Raw genomic sequence first — 24728 nt, forward strand, 5'->3', positions numbered from 1 at the left:
AACATGGCCGCGGCTATTCACCGAAAGCTATTGATTTGCTGAGCGCCATTCAATCAGGCAATACAAACGTCTAACTTCTTTTTATGACCTTGCTGAGAAGCTAGCATTCAGGATTTGACAAAAGGTGTTCAGCTGGAGTTGATTTGATGCCGTCCTCGCCTTTGAGTGACTAACTTGACAGAGAGGAAGAGAAGTTTGGCTCAGAAACTTTGTGAGAGCAAAAATCGAGCAGGATAGAACAAGGCAGGGCAGTCAAGGACACCTGCTTAACTAATCGTCGAATAGCCGGGCTTTATCTGGACTATAAGACATAATGATGAATTAGTCTTTAAGGAGGAGTGCTGAGGAGTAGTGATAGGCGATAGTGGGCGGTGAGGAAGAGAAGAGGAGGATGTTGTACCAGAACGTACGGAGTAGAATGATGAGGGGTAGTGAGAAGGAGAGCATGAAAGAGGGCATCGTCAAGCCTCAGCACTTTTTCTCATTTAGGAGGCCTGCGTGTGTGTCGATGTGCGTATGTGTGTGCGTCACCAGGGTTCCCTCCCTGTCCTGATCTACGCTGGAACACCAGGGTCCACTAAATACGCCACTTTGACAGAATCCAGAGGCCGATTCCACTTGTTGTTATGGCCATGATTTTTATCATCTGATCAAACAACAATTAAAAAGCAGTAACTGGCAGCTCTGGTTGTTCCTCGTCAGCCTTCTCACGAAAATAATCAGATGAGCTAGACCTCACTGCTTTTGAAACTAACACGTTCAGTCCCCTTATCATGTGTGATGTAAGGAAACTGAGAGGCAGAGAGGCTGAAAGTAACGCCAAAGTATAATGAGAGCATGGGAAAGAAAAAAAGACAGAGGGGACATATTCAGGTCAAGTGTGGACACCCACGATGTTAACCTCGTAATGTCAAGACTTCCTGATCACATCTTAAACCTGGCATTGAAATGACTAGGGCTTTTACCACCATATTCAGTAGTGGATGATATGTCATAACCTACAAAGCTAAAAAAATAAAAAATAAAGGAGATAATATTCGGGAAACTATAAGAAAAAAAGATCATATTGAATTGATTTTGGGCAGATATTGCAATATGGTCATTTTTGCATTTCATTTTCACTGGAAAAAAAAAAACATAAAAATGATGATGTGATTTTTGTTGGGGGCTTGTACCGGACAAGAATGTTCCTTTATGTCTGAAGAATATGATTTGTAGGCCGGGGGAGGGGGCATCTCTGTAGCACCACAATGCTTCATCTATAATGGTATGTTGTGACATTTATCACCTTTATCAGAAAAAAAATTGCAGCTCCTGCAATTTGGATATTGCAACTAACGATCACTTTATCATGATCTATTCCTAATTAATCTGTTGATTTTTTTCCTGATTCATCAATTAATCATTTTTCTACATATATCATGACAAAGAAAAACGTCAAATTCTTACATTTGAGAGTGAATGACTCAAGCAATGAATCCCTTATGAAAGTATCTGCTATTGTGAGGCACCAATCATGTGTTGTAGGCTGCTTGTGTCATTTAAGGACAGATAAAAATAATCTGAAAAATGATAACAGATGCAAAGCCTTGTATTTTTAGTACATACCACACAGTTAAAATGATACGAATGACTACATGTTAGTAATACTCGTGCACAGTGAAAGTCACTGCCTGTTTTTAAAGTTATTTTTACACCGTACAAACATACGTGCAAGTATGAAGAAACATATTTTTAATGCTTAAGTGCTTGAACTGTTTATGAACACGCACATTCGACACTGGCAACACACGAGCTTACGACTGAGAAAAGGTTTAAACATCAAGGTTTTCTGTATTAAAAGGATCCTCACCAATTTTCAGTAAACACGCAAACAACTCTAATTTGATAACTGAGTGGACAATCATGTAGCCACTTAATCATATTTCAGACTACATTATTGCCAATCACTTAGGAAAGCTTTCCCACAGTGTAATGTCTTCCGCTGCAGCACAGATGCTGCGAAGAAGGCTGTAATTAACTTCTGAAGAGGCAATACACTCCAGATAAACAGCGACTCTCTGCACAACACAGCCCTCTGCAGTGGCAACAGTGAAAGTCTCAGGTGCATATCGGTCGCTTGGACTTTTATGGGTGAGCCTTCATCAGATGTGTTGTGTCAACCATGTGGGCAGTGCTGAGGACACAGTGCGTCTCTGCTCACTGTTCTAATGTACAACAAGGCACGCCAGCACTGGCATTTACACTGCTACAGAAGTTACCACTTGTTGCTGCAGCTTAAGAAAAGAATCTTACTCTAACAATTAAAGCTCTTAGTACAAATAGTCAAATAATTGGAAGCGTCAAAATGCATTGCACTTACTAATCCTTGCATTTTCAATCCACAGTCCTCTTATTTAAGCCATCTTTTCTCATAACGGTCACTTGTTTTGAAAGAGGGGCCACTTCAAATATTGGCACTGCCTCTCGAAGCCTGTGAGCTGCTTTTATTAACACCCCATAATTTACTATCAGACGTCAAGATCAGTTTTCAGGATGTGGCTCACTTGTGCAGTGTGGGCCCTTGTATAACTCTCAAAGTTTGTCAGAACAGGACTTCTTGTGATATCAGCCATCTTTAAGGACGCTTCATGAGCTGAACTGTTTCCTGAACACAAGCCAATATTACAGCAGCTTCTAATGCTTGTGATTATAACTGATTGTATGTATATCATTTACATTCTGACAGAAGCAGTTTATTTGCTCTCCTCTAAAGCAGAAAATGATATCCAAGTGTGATTATGAGTTTGCCATCACAGTCATTTCTTTCTTCGTTGGGTTCACTACATCTATTCACTTCCTGTTAGACTTGTGACAAAATGAGCAATGAAACTAACTGATAGCACTCTGATAGCAACTATACATTTATATTTTTTTACCTGGGCCTTAGTTTGCTACATTTTCTTTCATGTGACTGCGCAGTTTCATACCTCAGTGTCCTAATCCAACAGGGCGACTAAAAACTCAAAACGTCAAACACCAAGGCTCCTAAAACATGGTGTTGTCATCTCTCATGTTGCCGTGACGACTGGAACTGTGAGCTAGTTAGTGGATTGAAAAGTTTGTACTCTGATGACACATCTGAGTCATTTTACATAGTAGTAACCATCTACTGGGGATTTATAATTAGGAGTAGAATGAGTGGAAATTGTTTTTGCAGGATCCAGTATTTATTACAGGATGTCATCAAGTGCAGAGAATTGATTTAATTGAACTGAATTAATTGAATTGAGAACTGATGGTGACAAAATTCAGAATTCTTGTGTATCCACCTGTTACAATTCACTTATTTACTTTATATACATATCAAATGTGCTATTAATAGGTCGTTATATTGATATATTTGTTCCAAGGGCTTCGCCATAGTGTTTATGGGTTTGGCTGTTTGTCTTTCCATCGGTCCTTTTCAGTTGAATTGATGAGTATGCCTCTCTACAGCAGCATGAATTTGCAGGTTAAAATAAAACAACTAAATTGAAAAGTTTTCCATGTTTAGTAGAACTGCTCCCATCCTTCCTGTGGAACACTGTCACCCCGTATATTATAAACTCCTTCACAGCCTTTTTACAATAGCAGCACGAACTGCATGAACATTCCTATCTTATCTGAGTAGGAACAACAACAACACCATTAACAAACTTGTCCATTTATTTAAATGATGTCCGGTGAAAGCAGAGAGCGCAGACTGTATAATTACAACAAGTGAAGATAAGTGAGCAGCGAATGGTAGAGTTTGTTTAGTACATACACAGACTAAAATACAGAGGTGTACTGTATGAGTGGAACCATAATACTCACATGTAGACAAAGTCAAAGGGTCAGATATAAACAACGCATGTTTAAACCAAGGAAACATACACTACTGAAATTTGAATTAAAGCTTCTGTGTATAGAATTACAACATTTCTCCCCCTGGTGGTGGTATCAAAAACAAACTGTGGAAGACAAGTGCATGTCACTGCACATTCATGGGCTGAAACATGTAGAGTTCACCCATTTTAATTTCATTCAACCAACAAAAACTCAAATCAATTATTTAAATTAATAAATTAATTGTATTTTTTTGTTTGTTTTTTAAACATACTTGCCTTCAAAAATGTCCCAGATATTTAATCCTTTCTCTGTACCACGGCCTGAGAGGGATGTTACGCAATCTTTTCCCTACTGTGTTTTATGTTAGGGTATATTAGGTCTCAATATGTACACAGTACAAAACCAACAACTGCAACCAGTCATTAGGCTATTCAGACTTATGATATATAGCTGTGCAAAATCACTGAGAGTAATAAAATAGTGGCTGCTCAGAGCCGTTAGAGAACCTTGCCAACGCAAGATGACAGTGAGCATAAGTCTTCAGGGACCGTGCTGATATTCTGGCATGAAACAGGAGCAGAAAAGAACACAGTATGCAAAGCCTGTGAGGTTTCCAATCTCAATGCAATCTCCTTCCTAAAATCTGTTTAAAAGCACTACCATAATTTGTTTTGTGAGGCAAAGGTTACCATCTAGGAATCTCACCCCCTTCCAGATATATTAAAAAAAAAAAAAATGACTTCCTTCCTTCTGCGACTACCCTAAGGATGTTTTCTCATGTACACTTCTAATTTTTTAAATCCAACCTGACACAACCCCAGACCTCATGTGGCTTCGAGTGACACTGGAGTCTATCAAGCAATGGGGCTTTCCAGCACCCGTTGTGACAACAAGACCGACTCCCAAGGCTTTGGGAAATGACCAGCAAAGAGGCAAATGGTGGAGAGAGGGAGGGGGAGAGAGAGAGAAGCTCCATCAGTGTCTTTACACAGTCCCAATATCATTTTGAGGTTCTTAATTTGCTCAGTTATTCTGACTGGGCTAATTGTAGGATAATTGGTTTCCATTATTTCCATCGGTAGATGATGGGCCATCATTGTGGCCCATGATGCCCACTGACATTTATGTGCAAATCAGGTTAAATTGGGAAGTGCTGGCACCCATTTATGATTAATTGCTGGCGTGGGCACAGGGCTTATACACATTAAGCGTTACAATGGAAGTGGAACACAGCAGGAACACCATCTGAGCTGTGTTTTATTATCCTGATAAAATACTGTGTGGGCAAGTTTACAACTGGATGCATACACACTATTATCTTTGCATCGGCTCAGTGTGTACCCTTCAAAAGTAATATCCTTTTACACTCTGTATACCTCCATATTTACAAGATTCTTCTCTTTACATTACGCTGCATTTATATTGTTTTTTTTTTTTTTTTTTTTTTTTTTTTTTTTTTTAGACATTCATGCTCCAAGAGGAGACTTTAATCTCTAAATCTTATTTTATGGAACCATAATCCTCTCACAGTTCATCAGCTATTTGCTTAATCTCAATATATTATTTTGATTATAAAAACACAAACTGTTTTAAGTATTCTTTAAACCTTGGAGAGCAACATGTGGCATTTGGATAGCTGGCAGACTTGTTTCAAATTAAAAGAGACGAGACAAAATGTCCATTCAAATATGTATGAACAAATAAAAAAATAAAAAAATCTGTCTGTCCAAAGGAGCTGCTCTCGAGTCAGATTTTTGTGCTGCCACCCTGCCAATACTGGCTCCTGGCATGCTAGCCTAGCCCTTGGCTGTATCTTTTATGAACAGCCCTCTGCTCATTACTGTGTTAGCTAACTAGCAGCTAATCACACACCCAGGAAATGAAAGGAGGTGCTGAGGTATGAAGGGTAATAATGTGCGTTACCAAGGGAGGAAAAAGAGACAAAGATGAAGCACGGGGTCATGGGAAGACTTCAAAGAGCAATGAGCTCTGTCAACCGGCCGGCACATAATACCGCATAATAATACTGCAACAGTCGTTTCAGAGGATTCCTAACTGAGTCATGTACAAAAGAGAATATACAAGTACACTACAATGCATCGAGGAGCGGGAAAAGAGTAGTCTAACAAAAACAAGCAAAAAGAATCAAACATCCTTGCTTCAGAGGCAGACCGGCAAACAGTGGACCCTGTCTATGTCTGGACTATATCTGGGTCCTATCCGTCTGTGTGCGTCTCTGCTGTGTGTGTGTGTGTGTGTGTCTGTGTTTGTGTTTGTAGGCTGCCTCCAAGGTGTCCTGTCACAAAGTAGAAACCAAGACAATGCTCTCAAACTACTGAATAATATAATGACAGAGCTGTCAGGAAAACAATGCTATAAAAACACACACCCTCAAGCTCACACCCTGCCTGCTTGCTGTTCTTACTGGTTGTCATGGTTTGTGTGCGTTTACGCGTGTGCGTGTGTGTGTGTGTGTTTGCTCGAGCCACATCTGTGATGGGCACAACCAATGTCACCTCTGAGGCTGTGCCACAGTGCTGCCATCAGCAATTCCCCCTATTAAAATATAAAAGTTGACACTTTTTTATTTCCCTTAGTGGTGGATCCTGTTCAATCAAAGTCAGATTTTATTTGGGAAATGCACAAAACACAAACACACACACACACACACACACACAGAAACACCCACAAACTAGATTTACAGAAATAAACAGCTTCAGTATTTCAGGGTTTATTTGGCAAGAGGATGAATAAACTGAGGACATTGTATATTTAATTCCATGCATTTTTTTTTTTTTTTTTTTATAAAGTTCAACTGAGTTCAGGGCTGAAAACATCCCACGCGCACCCAGAGACACATGTAGACACTGCCACAGACAGACCCACACCAACAGCATGTGCACAGACTAGACAATAATACATTAAGTGCATGTTAGGCTACATCCTGAGGCCCAACGTGACATAATCAGTCACAGACAGCTCTGTTCCCTTCACCTCCAGCCCCATTCTGCTGTTGATAACCCCTCCCTCTCACCCTGCCGTGGAATGTGAAGTGTTTAGCTCTGCGGAGCTCCAAGGCGTGTCCAAACCTTGTTAATACAGGCCTCGGCTCACTGGGGATAACAGCCAAGCAGATGCCGGCATAATGCATTACTCCTCTGGCAAGATTTCACACTCCGTTGCAAGACGGTGATCAGGTTTTTCTAAGAAATGTTTGACACTTTCCCAGCTCTGAAAAACGTTTGATGATCCTGTGCAGGGCAGGAAAACACAACAAGACACAGGAGATGGCTGAAAGTACACCTCCACAGCCGGCCTGTCTTTATAGTCATTCCTCCAATAAAGTTTAATTGTATTCATTTAACCTTTATTAAGCTATGGAAAGCTCACGAGCATGCAAGTCTTTTACCAGCAATATCCTGTTGCACAATCTTTCTAGTTACACACATTCACACCTTGTACACAACCCATCACCTACTGGGACAACTGAAGCGACTGGAGGTTCGAGTGGTTTGAACGTGGACGGTTCAAGGTTACGGAGAAGGAGGAAACAAAAACGGCAAAGAACAAGATGTCAACGTGGCAGAGAGAAAGTGATTATGTCAAATATGCAGTTCAAATATTGTATCTGGGCTCAGATTCCGACGTTTTCCGAGCAAACCGATTCAGAATCACAGGTTTGGAGATATGATCATCATAGTATTTGCAAATAATTCTTGGCATTCATCGGAGCTTGGCAATCAGGAGCAGCAGATGGTTGAGGAATAGAAACATATTCAGATGGTGTCAGGTTATTTATTAAACACTAGAAAACTGATGTATGTGTTCCATGTTGCAAACTTCAGCTCACTGGCACACCAGAAAAAAAGAGATAAGAGACAACTTCATCCTGATGCGGGTATGAGCTTCAGTAGGAGCTCGGGGCTAAAAAACAAAACAAAACAACAACAACAAAAAAAAAAAAAAAATCACACACCTCTGCTGCAAAACTGTCGTATACACAAGGCCTAGTTTCTTCACATAAATCCTACTATTAGTCAGCAAAACCCAAAGGGGCAAGGAAGTGAAGTGGTTTGAAAACGATACGATGCAACTCATCATGAGGTAAAATGCAAAACAGCCACTGCAGGGATGTGAGCCAAGAGAAAAAGGGAAATTGCTAAAGCTAGGAAGACATAAATAAGAGGAAGAGACAAGCAACTGGGAAGGTAGAAATTAAATGATTTTGCCTTTTTTTTTTTTTTTTTCCTCCATCAGACCCTCTGAGGGCAAATTTACCAGATTGAAACCCCACCAAGGAGCCATGCATGCAGCGGATCTACTAAGGAGAGTGCACCTCTTGACAGCTGGACACGGAGAGGGGAAGATGGGAGCGGACAAGCGTTTGGGTAACCTCCACATGAGCAGACTTCGCTTAAAAGAAATAGTTCTGGGAAAGATGCTTATTTGCTTTCTTGCTGAGGGTCAGATGACAGAACCGATACCACTCTTGTACATTTCCAGCAAATATGAAGCTAGAGCCGGAGGTATATATTGTTGTTGCTGTCAAAGGAAAGAGACTAGTATGGCTTAGCTTCTCCTTCTCTCTCGTGTCCCATTACTTTTCACCCCCCCCCCACCTCTCCATCCTCCTCAGCCTTTTTGCGCTATAGTTTATATATAGGCCTATAACACTGTCTCCAACTTCACTGTCTCCACAATCTCCTACTGTCTTAATTAGTGTCACTTAGCAACCACAACTATTCATGAGGAGGCAGGGATTTGCACTCCGCTTACTCACTCATGAATCCAAGCAGAATGTACAAACACATGTACACACATGGGTACAAAGTGCATCTTCTTACAGCAGCTGCTATGATATATGCACATCAGTGGCATGCAGGGTTAATTCCTCACCAATGTGACTTCCGGAGCATCATCTCATCAAGTTTATCTTAAAATAGGACAGTAATTCACAACATGCCACAATGGCCATGAGAAAGAAGCGCTGGATACACAACTGCTCCCTGCAGGAAACAGATTGGATACCAGTGTCTTAGGTCACCTGGACCATCTTAACTCCATCCAGGATTTGAGATTACACACTGATTCTACAGGAACTGGAGAGGTCAGGCTTGTGAAAGAAAAGAGAGAGCAGTTGCCATGCCTACAACATGCATGTGCAAACAGAGAGGCTTATGGTTACACAAATACACGCTGCGAGGCTACGCAGCCTTGACTTTCCCCATTTCCCTGACTCGCCAGCCCTGCAGCGCTCTACGGTAGCCCAGGGGTCAAAAAGCTCATCATGCAAGCAGCAATCCCTGCCCACACACTCTCGTAAATACTGGTAAATATTTAATCAGTCCTGGAAACACTCAACACCAAGGCTGCACTGAGCCCTTCTTTTGATTAACACAAACATGAGCAGAAAGGCAGAGATGCACTGCAAGTGTGTGTGTGTGTGTGTGTGTGTGTGTGTGTGTGTGTGTGTGTGTGTAAGCCCGGTCACTGATCTAAGGATAAGGACAGATTAGCCAGAGGTACACTGGACCACACTTCACAGAGAGCTGATGAGTGTGTGTGTGTGTGTGTGTGTGTGTGTGCATCTGCTTCACACACGTCATTCCCAAGAGCCCCAAAGTGTGTGTTTGAAGTGCTGCCTTATTCTGCCACTTCCTCCTTTGTGGCACACTGAGTCTTTCTTCAGTCACAAAGCTCTGAACTGTGCGGCTGCATCTGTGTCCACAACTGACTGACTGACTGACTAACTGACTGACTGACTGACTGGCTGACTGGAGGGAGAACTATGCCAAAGCGGCCTACTGCTTCCTCTCCTCTCCGCGCTTCTCTCCACTTCTGCAGTCCTCCTATGCCGTTTGCTCCTCCCTCCATTCCCTCTCCACTCACGCTCTTGACAGTTCCCTCGCTCCCGTCTCCGCAGTGCCCTCTTGTCACTGGGTCAGTGAAGCACAAATACCACTCGCTCAGCACCTAGCTGCAGCAAAAAGCCATTATCTACATTAGGAGGCTACATAAAATGTCACTGACACCAATGTGAAAAGGCATTACCTCTCTCTGCCGTCCACCCTCATGCTTGGTAGGTGGGAGTTCACACACACACACACACAAGAGAAGTAAAACTGCATACTACGTTTATTATTGACCACATACTGTTTGTTTCTCAACATGATGTAGTGAACGTTGCAGATGACAGCAATTTTAGTGACAAACGACCGGAGATTTTTTTTGAAACATGAAACGATCACTTGCATAAAAAGTAAAACTGAATTCACCTCACGTAGACTTGAAAGGTGACTGTAAGAAGTATATAGTGTCCTTTTTCAAGAGTTTTAGAGTTTTGTAGTTTTTGCAGGAGAAAATGTTACATATTAAAAATTGTGAAAATGCCTATTACAGTTTCCTTGAGCCAAAGGTGACATCTTCAAATCAACCAAGTGTCCAAAACCCACACATACAGTATTTAAGTAACAATGACATAAACTGAGAAACACAAAAAAAACCCACGTGTGATGAGCTGGAACCAAAGAATATCACATTTTTGCTTCATAAATGATTTAAAAGGACCAGCAAAATTGTTGTTGATTAATCTTCTGTCGATTGACTAATCAAAAATAAGTAATATTTTTGCCAAAACATGACTCACGTCTCAGTTGTACTTTCCGTCAGTGTGGTCCTTCCCATCATTTAGCTTATAATCAATAACACCACAATGGCTCCAGCGGCTGCCTTGTGCTCCCGCCTTTATGTCTATAATACCTACAAAAGCTGTCTTCTCAGAATGTGTCCTCCATTTGCAGGGATGGAGGAAAATCATGAATTATCCAATTATAACTCCACTTGCTTTTGCCAGGCTGGCTGCCAGTTGATTTGATGTGAAACCATGACAACCAATTCTCCTCACGCCGAGGGAGCATTACAACTTCTCGAGATTCAGCCATAATGTAATAAAAAGTAAAAATCTATAATCTGTGACAATTTGTGGTAATAAAAAAAAAAAAAAGAAAAAAAAAGCACAAGGCCTGAAAGGTTTGTCCTGACTTCCAGAACAGGGGCGGGAGGGAGAGCGGGGTAACTTTAAGCAGACATCACCTGAGATTTATGGTGTATGATTTGCAGAAGTATAAAACGTTATATATCATTTGAACCCTTACTACAGCCGGTCAGGAACTCTTAAAAGTGTTTGAGGTGGAAGGGGCTCAGTTAAACAAAGGTGAGGTCTCATACGTCCCTGCACCACCAGGTTTTTGGCAACATTTAAATTAAAATCTGATGACAGTTGGTGAGATGTTTGCTTATGTTGCCAGGCTGTTTGAATCAAATCAGATCAAAGCCCTCCCACACAGTCCTCAAGGTGCAGATTATGAAGGTTAAACTTTTAATATATAATTACTGAGGAGGTGTTTTTCCTAAATTTACAAAATAAAAAAAAGGTTTGTTCATTTAGTCATGAATAATTCGTGCTGTAGAGAAATATTTCAAAATGGAAGGTACGTTTTCAGGGGCTTTAATGCATAAGTAGCCATATTTGCCGTGGGTAGAATGGCTGCACATATTGTATTTTACTCTTACTAACACAGCAGATTGTCCTCGCTGTCACAAACAACCCGGGATAGATGGTGAGAAAGGGACTCAGCTTCACTAATAAAGCAAAACACAATTAAGAACGAGAGACTATTGTTACTTCATTAAGACAATCAGTTCATTAGTGAGGCAGACTAATGTATTTGATTAGGTAAATTACAGCAGGCTGAATAAATTAGCTGCTGAGAGTCTGATCAGATCTGTAGTTTGTCATCGTGCCTGATCAGAGGAGTTTTTGATTTGGAGATGCTGCAAACGTCGCATGGCTGAAACTGTTTCTTTATTTTTGACAGTCTGCTGGCTTCTCCCCTTTTGTCAGCTGTAGGCCATTAATTTTCAATCTTTTTCAAAAATAGTGGGATTCTTTGCTTCACAAACTCTGAAAATCCTAGTTCGCTGGTGTTCTGGTTCGGCAATTAAAATCGATGACACATCCTCATTGGTCAAAGCTGAAGCTTTCGAGGATTTGTGCCGCAACAAATAATTATTTTCATTATTGACTGATCTGGCATTTTCATTAGTAACTTATTTATCATTCAGCCAATAAAACAGTCAGAAAATTGTGAAAAATATCCATCAGAATTTCCCGTGGCGATTAGATTAGCCTGCAAATCAATGGCAAACAGCTGATACTAGATCATACAAAATTGGGTTAAATAGCTGCCACCTTGCGCCATGCCCTGAGGAACTTGTGTAAGGTCACTCTTTCCTGCTATGCTAAATAATTTTCACTTCCTTTTGACAGTCCTGTGGCAGACAGCTGACCTTTCACCACATACAGTACGCCATGTTTTTTTTTTTTCCCCCAGATCACCTTATTCTGGCACTTCTTTCTTAGAAATTGAAACTGTCATACCAATTGGTTCGGCTTTTTTGAACAAGTCTTCCTCGCAGGTGTCCCCAAGGGCAAAGAAGACAAAATGATTTGTTGCTAGAAATAGGCCAATTTCCACACTAGTGTGGGAACAAATCTTTGTCAGCCTGGTTTTGTGCCAGGGAGTAAATTGACGGGTAGCGTAATCCCCCTGTGACGAGACGAATCCGTTGAGTACCCTCTCAGGTGACTGTGCTCTGCTGCCTGATCATCTCATCAATACTCCTCACCAGAGGCCGTTTGTTGGTCACAGCTACTTTACTTTTACAATAGAATCTTACTTTTTTCAAGTTCTTTAAACTACCAAATGTACAATAACAAAGAAATGGTTGTTATCGTCTTTTTACTTATGATATTGATACTTTCACTAGGGATTGATAAATAGATTAGCCTCATCAATTACCAGAAACAATCTTGTTCTCCCTTTATTTTGAAAAACTAACTCTCCACCTTTCAGCTGGGAGCCGCTCAATCGCTAGTGATTTTCCCCTTCTCACACTGTTTTTTCTGAATGGTTTTTCGATGCCTCAAGAGGTAAAAAGAAAATATACAGCATTTCTCAAAAAGAGGCAAAGATAAAAGAAATGTCTAAAAAAATGAACAGTTTTATGCATCAGGATTTGTTATGGTCTCATTTCCTACCATTGTAATCACCTCACGACCCCTTATATTAGTTTCACAATCTTCTCGACCTCCAGGTTGGGAACCACTGGACTAAAGGATTAATCGTAGTCAGTCAACTGAAGCAAAAAAAATATTAACTATTTAACTTGATTTCTACCTCGCCTTATTCTGTTTTAATGTGTCCCCCCTGAAACAGATGACAAAATAAAACGCTTAAAAAAACAACCACAGAGTCACTGTGTTAAAACCCTGTGGACCCCCCTAACCTTTACTTGCTGCGGTCACCTTTACTATCAGGTTAATGGCTCTTAAAAAAGCGAGCGAGGGACAAATGCAGCACTGCTAGCTGGGTAATATGCTCCTCTGTAGTCACCAAGTTTTATACCATATGAGGAGTCGCAGAAAGAAATGTCATAGAGGAATGTGATAGCTCATTAGTGCTGTGGATGTTTTCTCCAGGTGCAGAGGACTGACTTAACCTCACCGCCCTCAAACACACACAGGCACACATATAGCATAATGCTGAGGACTATCACTTTACCTTTTTTTAAAGCCTATTTCAGGTTTTAACATTTGCATCAGCCAGCTAAGGCAGGTACCCTTGGTCTCAATTGTTACCTTTGTCCCCTCCCCCTCTCTCCCTCCCATTAGGACTGCTGGAGCCAGGTAACTCCCATGGCTAGAGTAGATAACAGCAGCCATTATCAGATTCCAAGCATTTAGACAGCAGCTCAGTATTGATTGCTGTACCGGCTGGTTACGACTGCCCTGACTTGCATGGTGCCAGAACAGTCTGGGGACCTGCTCTACCCTCATCCGCAACAACAAACAGCATCTCAAAGTCAGATGTATATTTCAAGAGGTTATTTAAAGACTGCTGACTTATTCTCACCACATGAAAGTCAAAATCCATTATATTATCCTATCTTACGCCTTCTATCCATCTCTTTTGAGAAACATGAGCTACCACTCCTGTAGACTCCCAGGCACACCAGCTTGTTAAGAGGCCATCCTAATTAACAAGATTACATAAATGATCAGATTACTGAAATACCCCCCCCAATCAATTAGCCCAACATGTAAAGTACATAATCACAAGGCAGCCCAGGCCTGAGCCATAATGAAATATTATCGACTTTTAGCAGAGTCATATTGCGATGATATGATTAGGGATGTACCAATCCAACAGGCAGGATTGGTATCAGTGCTGATACTGACCCCATTATACGGATCAGGCGTCTGCCATGATGTGACCAATCCAGGTTCTTTTTTTAGTGTCAGAATGAAATTCAGTGTCTCTGTTAGCAGCTGCATCTGTTCTGTCACAGAAGGTGCCTCAGCGATCTCTGGGTTCATGTTAGGCATTAAAATGATTCCAAACGATGTGAGGTACCATAACATTTAGACAAAAACTGAGCAGTGGTGTTGAATTGGTAAAAATCAGTATCCAGAGAAAAATAAAAGTTCAGAACATTCAGAGCAAGTTGTAACAATTAATTTGATTCATTTGCCATACCATGTGTGGAAAATATCCTTATTAATATTGTGATAATGATTTCAATCATACTGCCCATTTTACCAATAATATTAATTTTTTTATTTTGAAAATGCACGTTTCTACTGTTCAAGCTAAAAAGCTTGTGTCTTTTATCTCTTGCCATCAAACATTAGTGGTTTTTGACCAGCTCTGCCCCGTGTGCTGACTCCTTTGACTGAAACCCTTCTCTCTCATCCAGCGCACTCAGCTCTGCCTCAGTCACAGCACATTGTTCTGAACTGAAAGAAAAGACGGCATGCTCGTCAGAGCCTCTCCCCCTTGAGAGTGAGGATAGAAAAAAAAACAAAAAAAAAAACAAGCTGAGCAAGGAAGAACATTTCCTTGTCCTCTGCTACACGGCTAGAGAGTAACAGTCTACTGGAGGAAACAGGATCACGTTTCAGGGCTGGACAATAAAGCGCAGAGGTCGGCCAGGAGGCAGGAAACGGCTGACTCAATGATTTTCAGTGAGCGTGTGTTTCTGTGTGTGCACGTCTGTGTATATTTGTCTCCCCGTGACATGTTAACATCGTTAGCAGGACAGATGAGGACATGCGGGGTGTGTAATACTATGGCCCTATAATATTGACCCAGACACATCACTATACACGGTTGCTCGATCAGCCTCACTCAGACAGAATTCAACACATTAAACTCCTGCCAGCTAATGCCCTCTGTGGGCTGTCAATGCAGTTGCTAAATGAATAAATCAACGCGCAGTCACACATTTGTGAGCATGGACATGAGAGACCATGGCGGCTTTCTCTTCCTCCTCCAGCGGAGATGGGAATGGCTCAAAATGAAGATTCACACAGGAATTTGCCCTTTGATGGAATTTCGCCTTCATAGAAAAGCACAAACAAAAGAATTCTTTGCACAAGTTGTGTCCAAGTCCTCAGTCTAAATTATTGGATGTTAAGCTGCATGAATATGAATGAGTCACATTTGTGAGTGAGTATGTGTGTGTGTGTGTGTGTGTGTGTGTGTGTGTCTGTGTCCCAGAGAAGCCACGTACCTTGACAGCAGGCGTGACTCCATCCTCAGCAGTGCTCTGCCCATTCTGTCAAGAAAGCAAACGAGGGAAACAGTCAGTGTGTGTGGCACTGCATGTATCATGTGTGTGTGTGTGTGTGTGTGTGTGTGTGTGTAAAGGATGGAGACACAGAAAGAGAAAGAGAGGGAGAGAGAGATGCAACAGAATATTTGCAAGACTGTGTGGGTGGCAACAGTCCATTGTATCCAGCACTTTGCTCCTCCGCTGGCAAACCTAATAATCTAAGGCTGACACACAAATGCACATCGCTCATTCGTTCCCCAGTAGGTAAGTCTTGCTGAGAAGGGTAATCATTGTTATTTGTCAAACAACGGCTTGCCAAAGGCGATTCAGAAAATCAACATGTTGTTGATACAGCGGGAGTGGGCGGCTAACTTTGAACACAGAGTGGGATTTCAGTCACATTAGGTGATTAGATACATCTCTTGCACACAAAGCTAAAGAACAACAAGGGGAATGATAAACAGAGAACAGAGGTAATATTGTGAGATACGTTCGATTTTGATTTTTAAAAAGCAGAGGGCCATTATGATGTCAAGTCAAATTAGCATCACTTGTTATTGCCCATGTGAAGTCTACAGAGGCCAGACAGGCACTGGAACAAAAACACAACATCACTAAGATGGGTTGTCCAGTGGCACTCGTGGTATTTGTTCAATTAGAGAGGACTTGATTGATCACAATAGGAGAGGGTGAGGCTTAGAAAATCAGTCCTGGATCCATCCCAACCACATATTGGAGGTTGAAAAACAACCGGTTGCATGTGTAAAATTACACACTATACACAGATGGGTATTTTTTGTTAATTCATTCAAACATTATTAGACAGATTTTGCATTGCATTTTTGGGTTCCCTTTTTTAAATTTTTCTTTTCTTTTTTTTTTTGTTTATAAAAAGGTCCCCCCTCCAATCAAACATTTCTTTTTGCTACTGTTACTTCATTTGGATGTTTGACCTCCACCGACCTCCAATGTGCAGACTCTGACAGTAGAGGGCCGTTATGTACCTGCTGACGAGTCACCATAACTCCTGCGTGCATGACCTTGTGACTAGGTGGAAGACAATATTCAACTTACGTCACAAACACGTACAATGAGAATGGGCTTCTCAGTGAAGTAAGGGATCTCTAGTGTCCAGCAAGTAAACTTTTGAAATGATCAGTATTTGTAGAATCATCGATTCTGGGAGGAGTGGATGCAGTTTTACAAATTTTATTGAAAAGCTACATCAGACAAATTACTAGTATTTATTTATTAGAGTATTTTTAAGTGTGTTAAAAACCCAAGATGGCATCTTTAAATATGCAAAATGGTATAAAATCAGTTCCAGATGGCTGTATATGACCAATGAGCTCACTTTCATGCTGCACATGATGAATAAAACACCATGCCATAAGTGGTGTTCATCACTTGTTGCATCATATAAGTGGAAACGGTAAGAAGTGTCTCATGTCTTCCACTTTCCCACCAATTAAAAAAAAAACAACGATGCAGTTGAGATCCTACATTTCCCATAACGTAGCTCAACACGCAGTTGTAGCAAGTAAATTAACTTTGACATGTAAAATTGGTGGGCGTGCCCCTTTAATGAAGAAGACTTGCCCCACTGATGAAAGAGAAAATAAATCCATGATGATAACTGACCCCTTCCAACGATCAAAGAAAGACTTCTGGGCCCAGAGTCAAGTTGTCTGGCCAAGTGTGAGCCCCCCCTCAATAACCCCCCCCCCCCCTTTTTTCCGCCTCTTGCTTTGTTTTTCCATTACAGAGGGGCGACCCTCAGGCTGTTCACTTCCTCCATGCCCTCTCCCCACTTCCTCTTCCTTTACACTGCACAAAATAGACAGGCAAACAACACAATGACAAGCAGTGGCCTTAACAATCAAACACTGAACCGAAAGGGTAATAGAGTGAGTGGGGACACCGGGGGGGGGGGGCACAGGCAGTGACAACAGAGCAGCTTTTCTGGGCTCTTGTATACCGCAGGGAAAAAAGACTTTGTGAGGAGAATGAACACAGACTGTGGATCTACATCACAACACATTTTCGTCTGCGCTGCAAGATTGGATGTGTCTGGCAACTGGATGCACTTCCTTATTCTCTGCTTCACTCTAAGCAACAAGCAACAGCTATAAATTGGCTGAGTGCCACCAACCCCTGGCATTTTTACAGTTCATCTGGTTGGACTTTAATCACGATCTCAAGGGAGGCAATTTAATTTAGCCAAACTGTGCCCGTCATAAAAGCTGTATGAGGCATAATGTGAGGTGGCATGGGAGAAATGGAAGCAATTAAGCATCCAAGTGCAGTTCGAAGTCAGGCACAGATGTGTGCTGGGAGTGACAATTTAACGAAAACCAAGAGGAAGTGGAGTGCGTGCTGCTATGATGAACCCTGCAGACAAATTTAATCTCAGTGTTCTCACTTCCCACATCAATCCACTTACTGATTCTTTCCTTTATCTTCCCTCGGTGAGGTGTATGTGGTTGGTTTTGTCTAACCCGGTATGGTGAGTGGGAATCCTAAGCGAGTGAGTGCAACTGTCTGAGTTAGTCGGTGTGTGTGTGTGTGTGTGTGTGTGTGTCTGTGTGTGTGTGTGTGTGTGTGTGCGGTCAGCAATGCCTGCTCTACGTTGCTGCTCAACACATTTCAACCTCATTAGCTCTGCATGGCTGATCCAAGTGGCCCAGTTAATGGTGTTTTCACTCCCCTGGGCTTCCTCAGTGAAAGCTCAGGCATGCACATACACACAAGCAGCCACGAAAATACACTCAAAGTTGAATACATTAATAAACAAAAGTGATATTGTAAACACAGTGAGGACGTACATCAATTACGTTGTACAAATGCATAAGTAAGATGCACACAAATGTTCAAAGAAGAAGTTTACCGGCCACAAGCAAACTCTAAACACACTCATCTATTAAGCCAGACAGGAGAACTTTTAATTTCTCACAGGACTCCTATATGATTAGACGAGTAAACAATCTTAGAGCGCTAGAAGTGTGTGTATTTGATAGATAAATCTATGTTTGTGTCATTAGAGCAGCGCCGACCTGTAACTAGGCAACTAAGAACCACAATAACCATACTTTGTCGGTGTCTGTAATCCTATCTGACTGAATTTCTTGTAATCTAACCTGCCACTGAGTATCGACAGCAGGTCACGTTACTAATTTCCTCTTTTGGTTGGTGCCAGAAAATGGAATTAGCTATTTCTATTTGTCTTCTTTTTTTTTCTTTTTTTTTTTTTTTAGTCTGTGCTAAAAGGTTTCTCCCCAACATCAGCAACCATGAAAGTGTGGAGAGAAGTAATTAGGTTTTTCAGCACCAAACCTGCTTCACTGCCTGACTGTGGATGCACAACACACAGTCTTTGCTTCACTGGTCGATGCACATTCAACACTTTCTGAACATTCGAAAAGAAATGAGACCACAATTTCCCAGGGCACCTATCAAGTAAAGGGTTGTGTTATCACATGCCCAACCCAGCCCTCCTCCGCTCCCACAGTCCTGCTTAGGTGTTCCGCGGGTCACACCCAGATTAGCCGCAGCGAAGACTGCATGCATGCACACACACACACACACACACACACACACACACACATGCAGAGCAAAGCATGATGACCCGAGCATGCACACTTGCACAAGAACTTGAGTGTACACTGCTGACCACACCTGGCTAACAAACATGGTGCAGATTCCTCTCATTAACCCTACTTTCTCCTCTACACCTCCCCTTACGTAATGAAGAAACAAGACTCCACTCTAGTCTCTGTACCTCTCCTGTAACATCTAGGCTTGTACAGTCCTGCTCTATAAATCCTAGCTTGTGCAGTGTTGCTTACATAAATACACACTTACACTTTTTACTCTGCCCTGTCTTTTGAAATGTAAAGTACTATATAAGTAACAGCGTGGAATTATTTGAAGCCTCGCAGATCTGAGTCCAGATACAGACTAACACATTTAAATCCAGACCTGGGAACTGAATCTTTACCAAATACTGTTATCGCACCATCTTGCTTGTCATCTTATGGAAACAGGCAGGCGTAGTTAGAAAGCCTGTTATCTGACAGAGGGGCTCAGGTTGAAAAAGTAAGACGGCAGGTTCAACCTAGCTGATGCAAAGAAATGAGAGGCTAGCAGTGAACAGGGTGAGAAATAATATGCAATCAAACAATGGTTGAATAAAATAAAATAAAATAAAATGATCCCCTCAGAGGCAGGAACCACCAAACTTAACTTTAAAAAGTGTCTCATCAAGCTACTGCATGAGCAGAAAAATAAATAAATAAACAGTCAAATCCAGGCTGCAGCGAGAGCAGGCAATATAGATCAATATTTTCAACTAAGTGTACAGTGAGAAAATAAGCAGCAAACTACCTGATAAACACTCCACTGCATCTCCAGCTGGTCATTACAGCTTTTGTGCCAAACTCAATGGTTATGCAACAAAGCTTTTATAAACATAGTTCTTGAGTTTTTAGGAACTAAATGTCATTCACTTAATCCACTCCCTCCAGCCATGCTACACTGTAGAAATTTAGTAAGTTTCACAATCACCAGTGTGAATCAATGAGCTGAGCCAAAGTAACAAAGTTACACCGGACTCTAGGTTTTACCTAGCTTAAGGGCATGTGGATTCATTTGGCATATATCTGTAGTGGAAATGACAACTAAACGCTGACAGAAGCATGATTCAGATCTTTTGGTCGACCCGTCTTAACGTAGTAGTGACAGTGACCAATGCAGGTGGTAGTGACTCAACTGGGACAGGATGGGGGATGATCTGCTGAAGAGTCTTCATCAGATGATTCATTGAGATTCACTTAATTCACTGCAGACATGGTTCGGTGATGAATAAAAAGGGATTAACCAAGTAAATATTTTGAATAGCTCTCTTTGCACATTCATTTCTTGCTCGCTTCACTTCAAAAATACAAGAGGCGAGCGAGTCTGATTCCCCATTCATGACACCTTCTCTGCTTCCAAACAGAAGCATTCACATAATGAGTGATGGGGGGGGGGGGGGGGGGGGGCAGCCATCCCATCAGCCGGCCGTCATCAGAGCAAATCACTCTGTGCATGCGTGTGTTTCAGCCAAAAAAAGTATGTCCGTCCCATCTGTCCACATGACCAGATAGACTCCCATTGCTCGTGTGCTTCCCTTTTGACTCCCACAACATGTTCGCTGGCATGGTCTCCACTCTCGCTTGCTCTTTATGCTCAATCAATCCGAGCCCCGAGCCAACTCTCCCTCTCTCTTTCCCTCTCTCTCTCTCCGCCATCGGGAAGAACCAAAGTGTGCAGCTGGCTGGTAGGTTGGTGACAGAGATAAATGGCATCGATCCCACTCTGACTGGCGGTGACTGGTGTGATTAAATTGATCACAGATACTGGATTTCTGGGGCTGTCTATACTGATACGTAGGAACAAAAATAATTCCTCCTTATTTTATATAGGCTGATATTTACTCACATATTCTGTATTTTTAGCAAGAATCTCACAAATTAGTTTATCAAAGAGTTGTGAGCATTACACAAAGGCAGGGTTTTTTTTTGTTTGTTTGTTTTTTACTGTATAAAACTTATCACTCTTGGCACCACCATCTGTTCAGCTGTGATATGCTACTCAGCCAACTCGCATGCTGCAGAATACTGGAAATAGTGGAGTCTGCTGAACAAACTGTGTCAGGATGACACTGTTTCTAAATTACCTGAAGTGCCTCACGTGCAGGTTTTTCATTCATCATATGCACCAACACTGCTGTTTCTCTGCTCTAAAATTAACTGTGACGCCTGTATCTCTTAAGTGTGCAAGCAATCATTTCTACCTCCTCGATAGTTGTAGCTCTCTTCTGATTAATGGCATGGCTTAATGAGTCAAGACTCATTAACTTGACTTGTCAGTTTTCACTTTCAAATTTTTGCAAATCATTTCCAGGACGTCTTTTTTTCTTCCCAGTGCCCACATTTATTCCAATGCCATCAAATTATTATCCCGTTATCCCGCCCGAGAAATGAGCCTCATTCATAATCAGACTCATCTCTCGTGAAGCTGATTGAGGACACCTTGTAATATTGTGCACAGAGCTATTCATCAGTGAGATCAGACACACAAAAGCATGGGTATCACATGCTCGCATCGCCCGCTTAATTGGCAGACTAATTCAAAAGAGACAATTTGGTACATTTAGATAAAGCCTTCAGTGTTATATTACAGTGCAGCCTAAAGTGCCACAGGTTGCTTCTGTGTGGCCTACGTCTGCTCAAAAGAACCAGAGTGTGATGGATGCATATTCTCTAAGCAACCCGTCTGTTCAAGAGGCAATTGATGGGTTCATGAATAATGATGCTGCATCAGAATAATAGGGGTCTGGACCACATTAAAGTCGCTATTCTCTCTCTATTGTCCTAAATTCTACATGTTCTGAGGTTTTATTGGCAGAAGATTGTAAAATGTTCAATCTTTTAGAGCGTCCGTGCTCAACAATGTCACCCTCTACCTGCTGTGTAGTAATCAGACACTTCTGACACTTCTTTGTTTAAGTTAAACTCTGCAGAAACACACACACACACAAACACAGAGCGAGAGAGAGCACATACAGCATGACTTTGGTGGCACAAGTGCAGGTGCAAGCGTGTTTAAACTGTAAACTATTAGCAAGAATAAGAAAAGAAGAAAAAAATTAACCCATCCTGCAGCCCATATTAAAAAGGTAGAACTCCAACGTTACTGAAATAAACCGATGATTCACATAGTTGAATTTTAAATGTACTGACAGCTTAGCCTGTCGCCATAAGCGGAGGACACTCTCTCCCTATACCTTTACTTTGTGGTGCCATGTATGACAAGCTCTTCACACACTGGCAAGGCACTGGAAACCACTTGACAGGTGAGAACAGTGACAGACAGTGATGATGAGCCGGTTGCGTTTTCCTTTAGATCACAGACTGTCTGGGTCTCTGTGGTTCTGAGCTTTGAAATGGAGCTTGCCTGTGAGCCACAGTGGAAGAGGGAGGAAAAGTGGAGTCTTATTAATTTGAGCTCTTTGAAAACCAATGATGGGAAATGATGAAACATCTCCCCTCTTGGTTAAGGCGGCCAATCACAGCCTATAACAGGCCTGTACATGATTGTCAGTGAGGTTGTAAGTGGCACACTGACATGTCCTCTGGAAAACGAACAACCTATTCATCACACTCTGAGTTACCATGATTAAAAATGCATACTATTAATATTATGAATTATAAATGGAGTCTATACTCCCCAGGCTCTGTATGCTGTGGAAAGTCTTAAGTAAACCAAATAGAGTGGGTGTCCAATCATTTTAGTCACTTTACTCTTAATAATCACTTTGGCACTCACACCCACAAAGTGGACAATAAACTGCTTAAATTGTCTCATAAAAATGAACTCACTCACCCCATTTTAATTTCCCCTGACCCTGGAAATCAAAGTTGAGCAAAAACTGCTCAGACAAAGCGTGCAACAACAAAAAAAAAAACAGCGGCGACACATTTCACCTCTCATTACCTCCGTCTCAAGCTGCACTAGTTCCATTGTGGGCCATGGCTCCGCGATCTGTGCAAGAGGCATTTTCGCAGGGATTTTCACAGTTTCCTCCCCTTCAGCTGCTGCTCGAGTGTCGAATGTGGTCTCCCGAGATCGTCTCTCCTGCTGCTCCTGTCAGGTGCAGTTCACTCAGAAGCTCCTCACTCAGGTCGCGAGTCCAGGTGGAGCGGATTTCCCAGCACTTTGCTCTGTGCTCAGAGGAAGATGACGCGCGTGCAGCCTTCTGCGAGCACAACCAAGAGCTCTACAAACAATTGTAATCCCTTGATATGACTTCGGCGTCGCTTGGCCACTTGTGTGTGTTTGCTGAAAGTGGTAATCCAACTAAAAACACCATAAACACTAAACAAACCCTCTTGTCCTACCGGCTACGCGCACTGGCTACTCGGAGGGGGTGGGGGGGGTTTGGGGTTTGGGGTTTCACAAGCGGGAGAAGGAGAAGAGAGCAGAGCCCAAACGTGTGATCCAAGCTCCCTCTGGAAAAGGAGTCTGCAGGAGTCTAATGCCACCTAAGGAGGGAATTAGCCAGAGTCCGTGCTGCCTTTGCAATCGACGCCAGGATCAAATCTTAACGCCTTCCTCCCCTGTGTGTGCTTGTGATTTCTCCCGGGCAGAAAAAGGGAAGACTTCGTCTCTCCGTCCGCTTGGTTCCCTGCAGTAGTGTGTGATGCGCGCAGAGACCTCAGTGTGGCTCTGTAGTACGAGNGGGGGGGGTTTGGGGTTTGGGGTTTCACAAGCGGGAGAAGGAGAAGAGAGCAGAGCCCAAACGTGTGATCCAAGCTCCCTCTGGAAAAGGAGTCTGCAGGAGTCTAATGCCACCTAAGGAGGGAATTAGCCAGAGTCCGTGCTGCCTTTGCAATCGACGCCAGGATCAAATCTTAACGCCTTCCTCCCCTGTGTGTGCTTGTGATTTCTCCCGGGCAGAAAAAGGGAAGACTTCGTCTCTCCGTCCGCTTGGTTCCCTGCAGTAGTGTGTGATGCGCGCAGAGACCTCAGTGTGGCTCTGTAGTACGAGCAGGCTCAAACTCGAGCTGTTATTGGCAGACTCCAACAGGATTTTAATCCAGCCCCCTTTTCTACTTGAGCCGCCCAGGTCTGATCGCGCCATCATCCGGCGGAGAGATGAACTGCAAATACGTAATGCAGACTGGAGACCTATAGTGTTTCCAGCATGCTGCAGGTGCATCAGATGAGGTTACAGTAGAGCCTGTGTGTGTCCAAAGGAAAAACTGTCAATCATCAATGGCAGATGAGAGCACTGGAAAGAAATCTGTTGGTTGCATAATCCTGTACACTTTGATCACAAAAGATGGAAGTGCAGAGTGCAGCTGACTCCCCATGCACTCAGTGGCCTTGCTTTTACCAAACTAATTTTTTTTTTTTTTTTTTTTTATTGAATGAAAGACCTCTAGACCCACATCACAACCTCCTCTAAGCCAAAAAATTACATAATAAATTACACAATAGATTTAAAGAATAGAAGAGACTAGAATTGTGGGTCGTGACCAGTGTTGTTGGATTCTGTGCGGACATTACATTGATGCATCAGTCCTTTCATTGACAAATGCTCTTGTGATGGTCCTTGTAATCCTCAGTGATATTTAAAAAAACACCCCTCCACCATC

At 42.2% G+C, this 24728-nt stretch overlaps 1 protein-coding gene across 1 annotated transcript in view; it reads right to left on the reverse strand.

The window, feature by feature from the left end:
• The window catches only part of LOC111225371 (ribosomal protein S6 kinase 2 alpha), a 48078-nt gene extending 24603 nt beyond the window's left edge, over nt 1-23475 (reverse strand). Inside the window, exons 1-2 of the mRNA XM_022750195.1 lie at nt 23065-23475; nt 15487-15531 (exon numbers count right to left, since the gene is read on the reverse strand). Of these exons, the coding sequence (XP_022605916.1) occupies nt 15487-15531; nt 23065-23127 (108 nt within the window). The 5' untranslated portion in view covers nt 23128-23475. The remainder of the gene's footprint in view (nt 1-15486; nt 15532-23064) is intronic.
• Nucleotides 23476-24728: the final 1253 nt, after the last annotated feature.

The sequence above is a fragment of the Seriola dumerili genome, unplaced genomic scaffold, assembly GCF_002260705.1.
Source record: "Seriola dumerili isolate Sdu_G_001 unplaced genomic scaffold, Sdu_1.0 BDQW01000149.1, whole genome shotgun sequence".
NCBI classification, from domain to species: domain Eukaryota; kingdom Metazoa; phylum Chordata; class Actinopteri; order Carangiformes; family Carangidae; genus Seriola; species Seriola dumerili.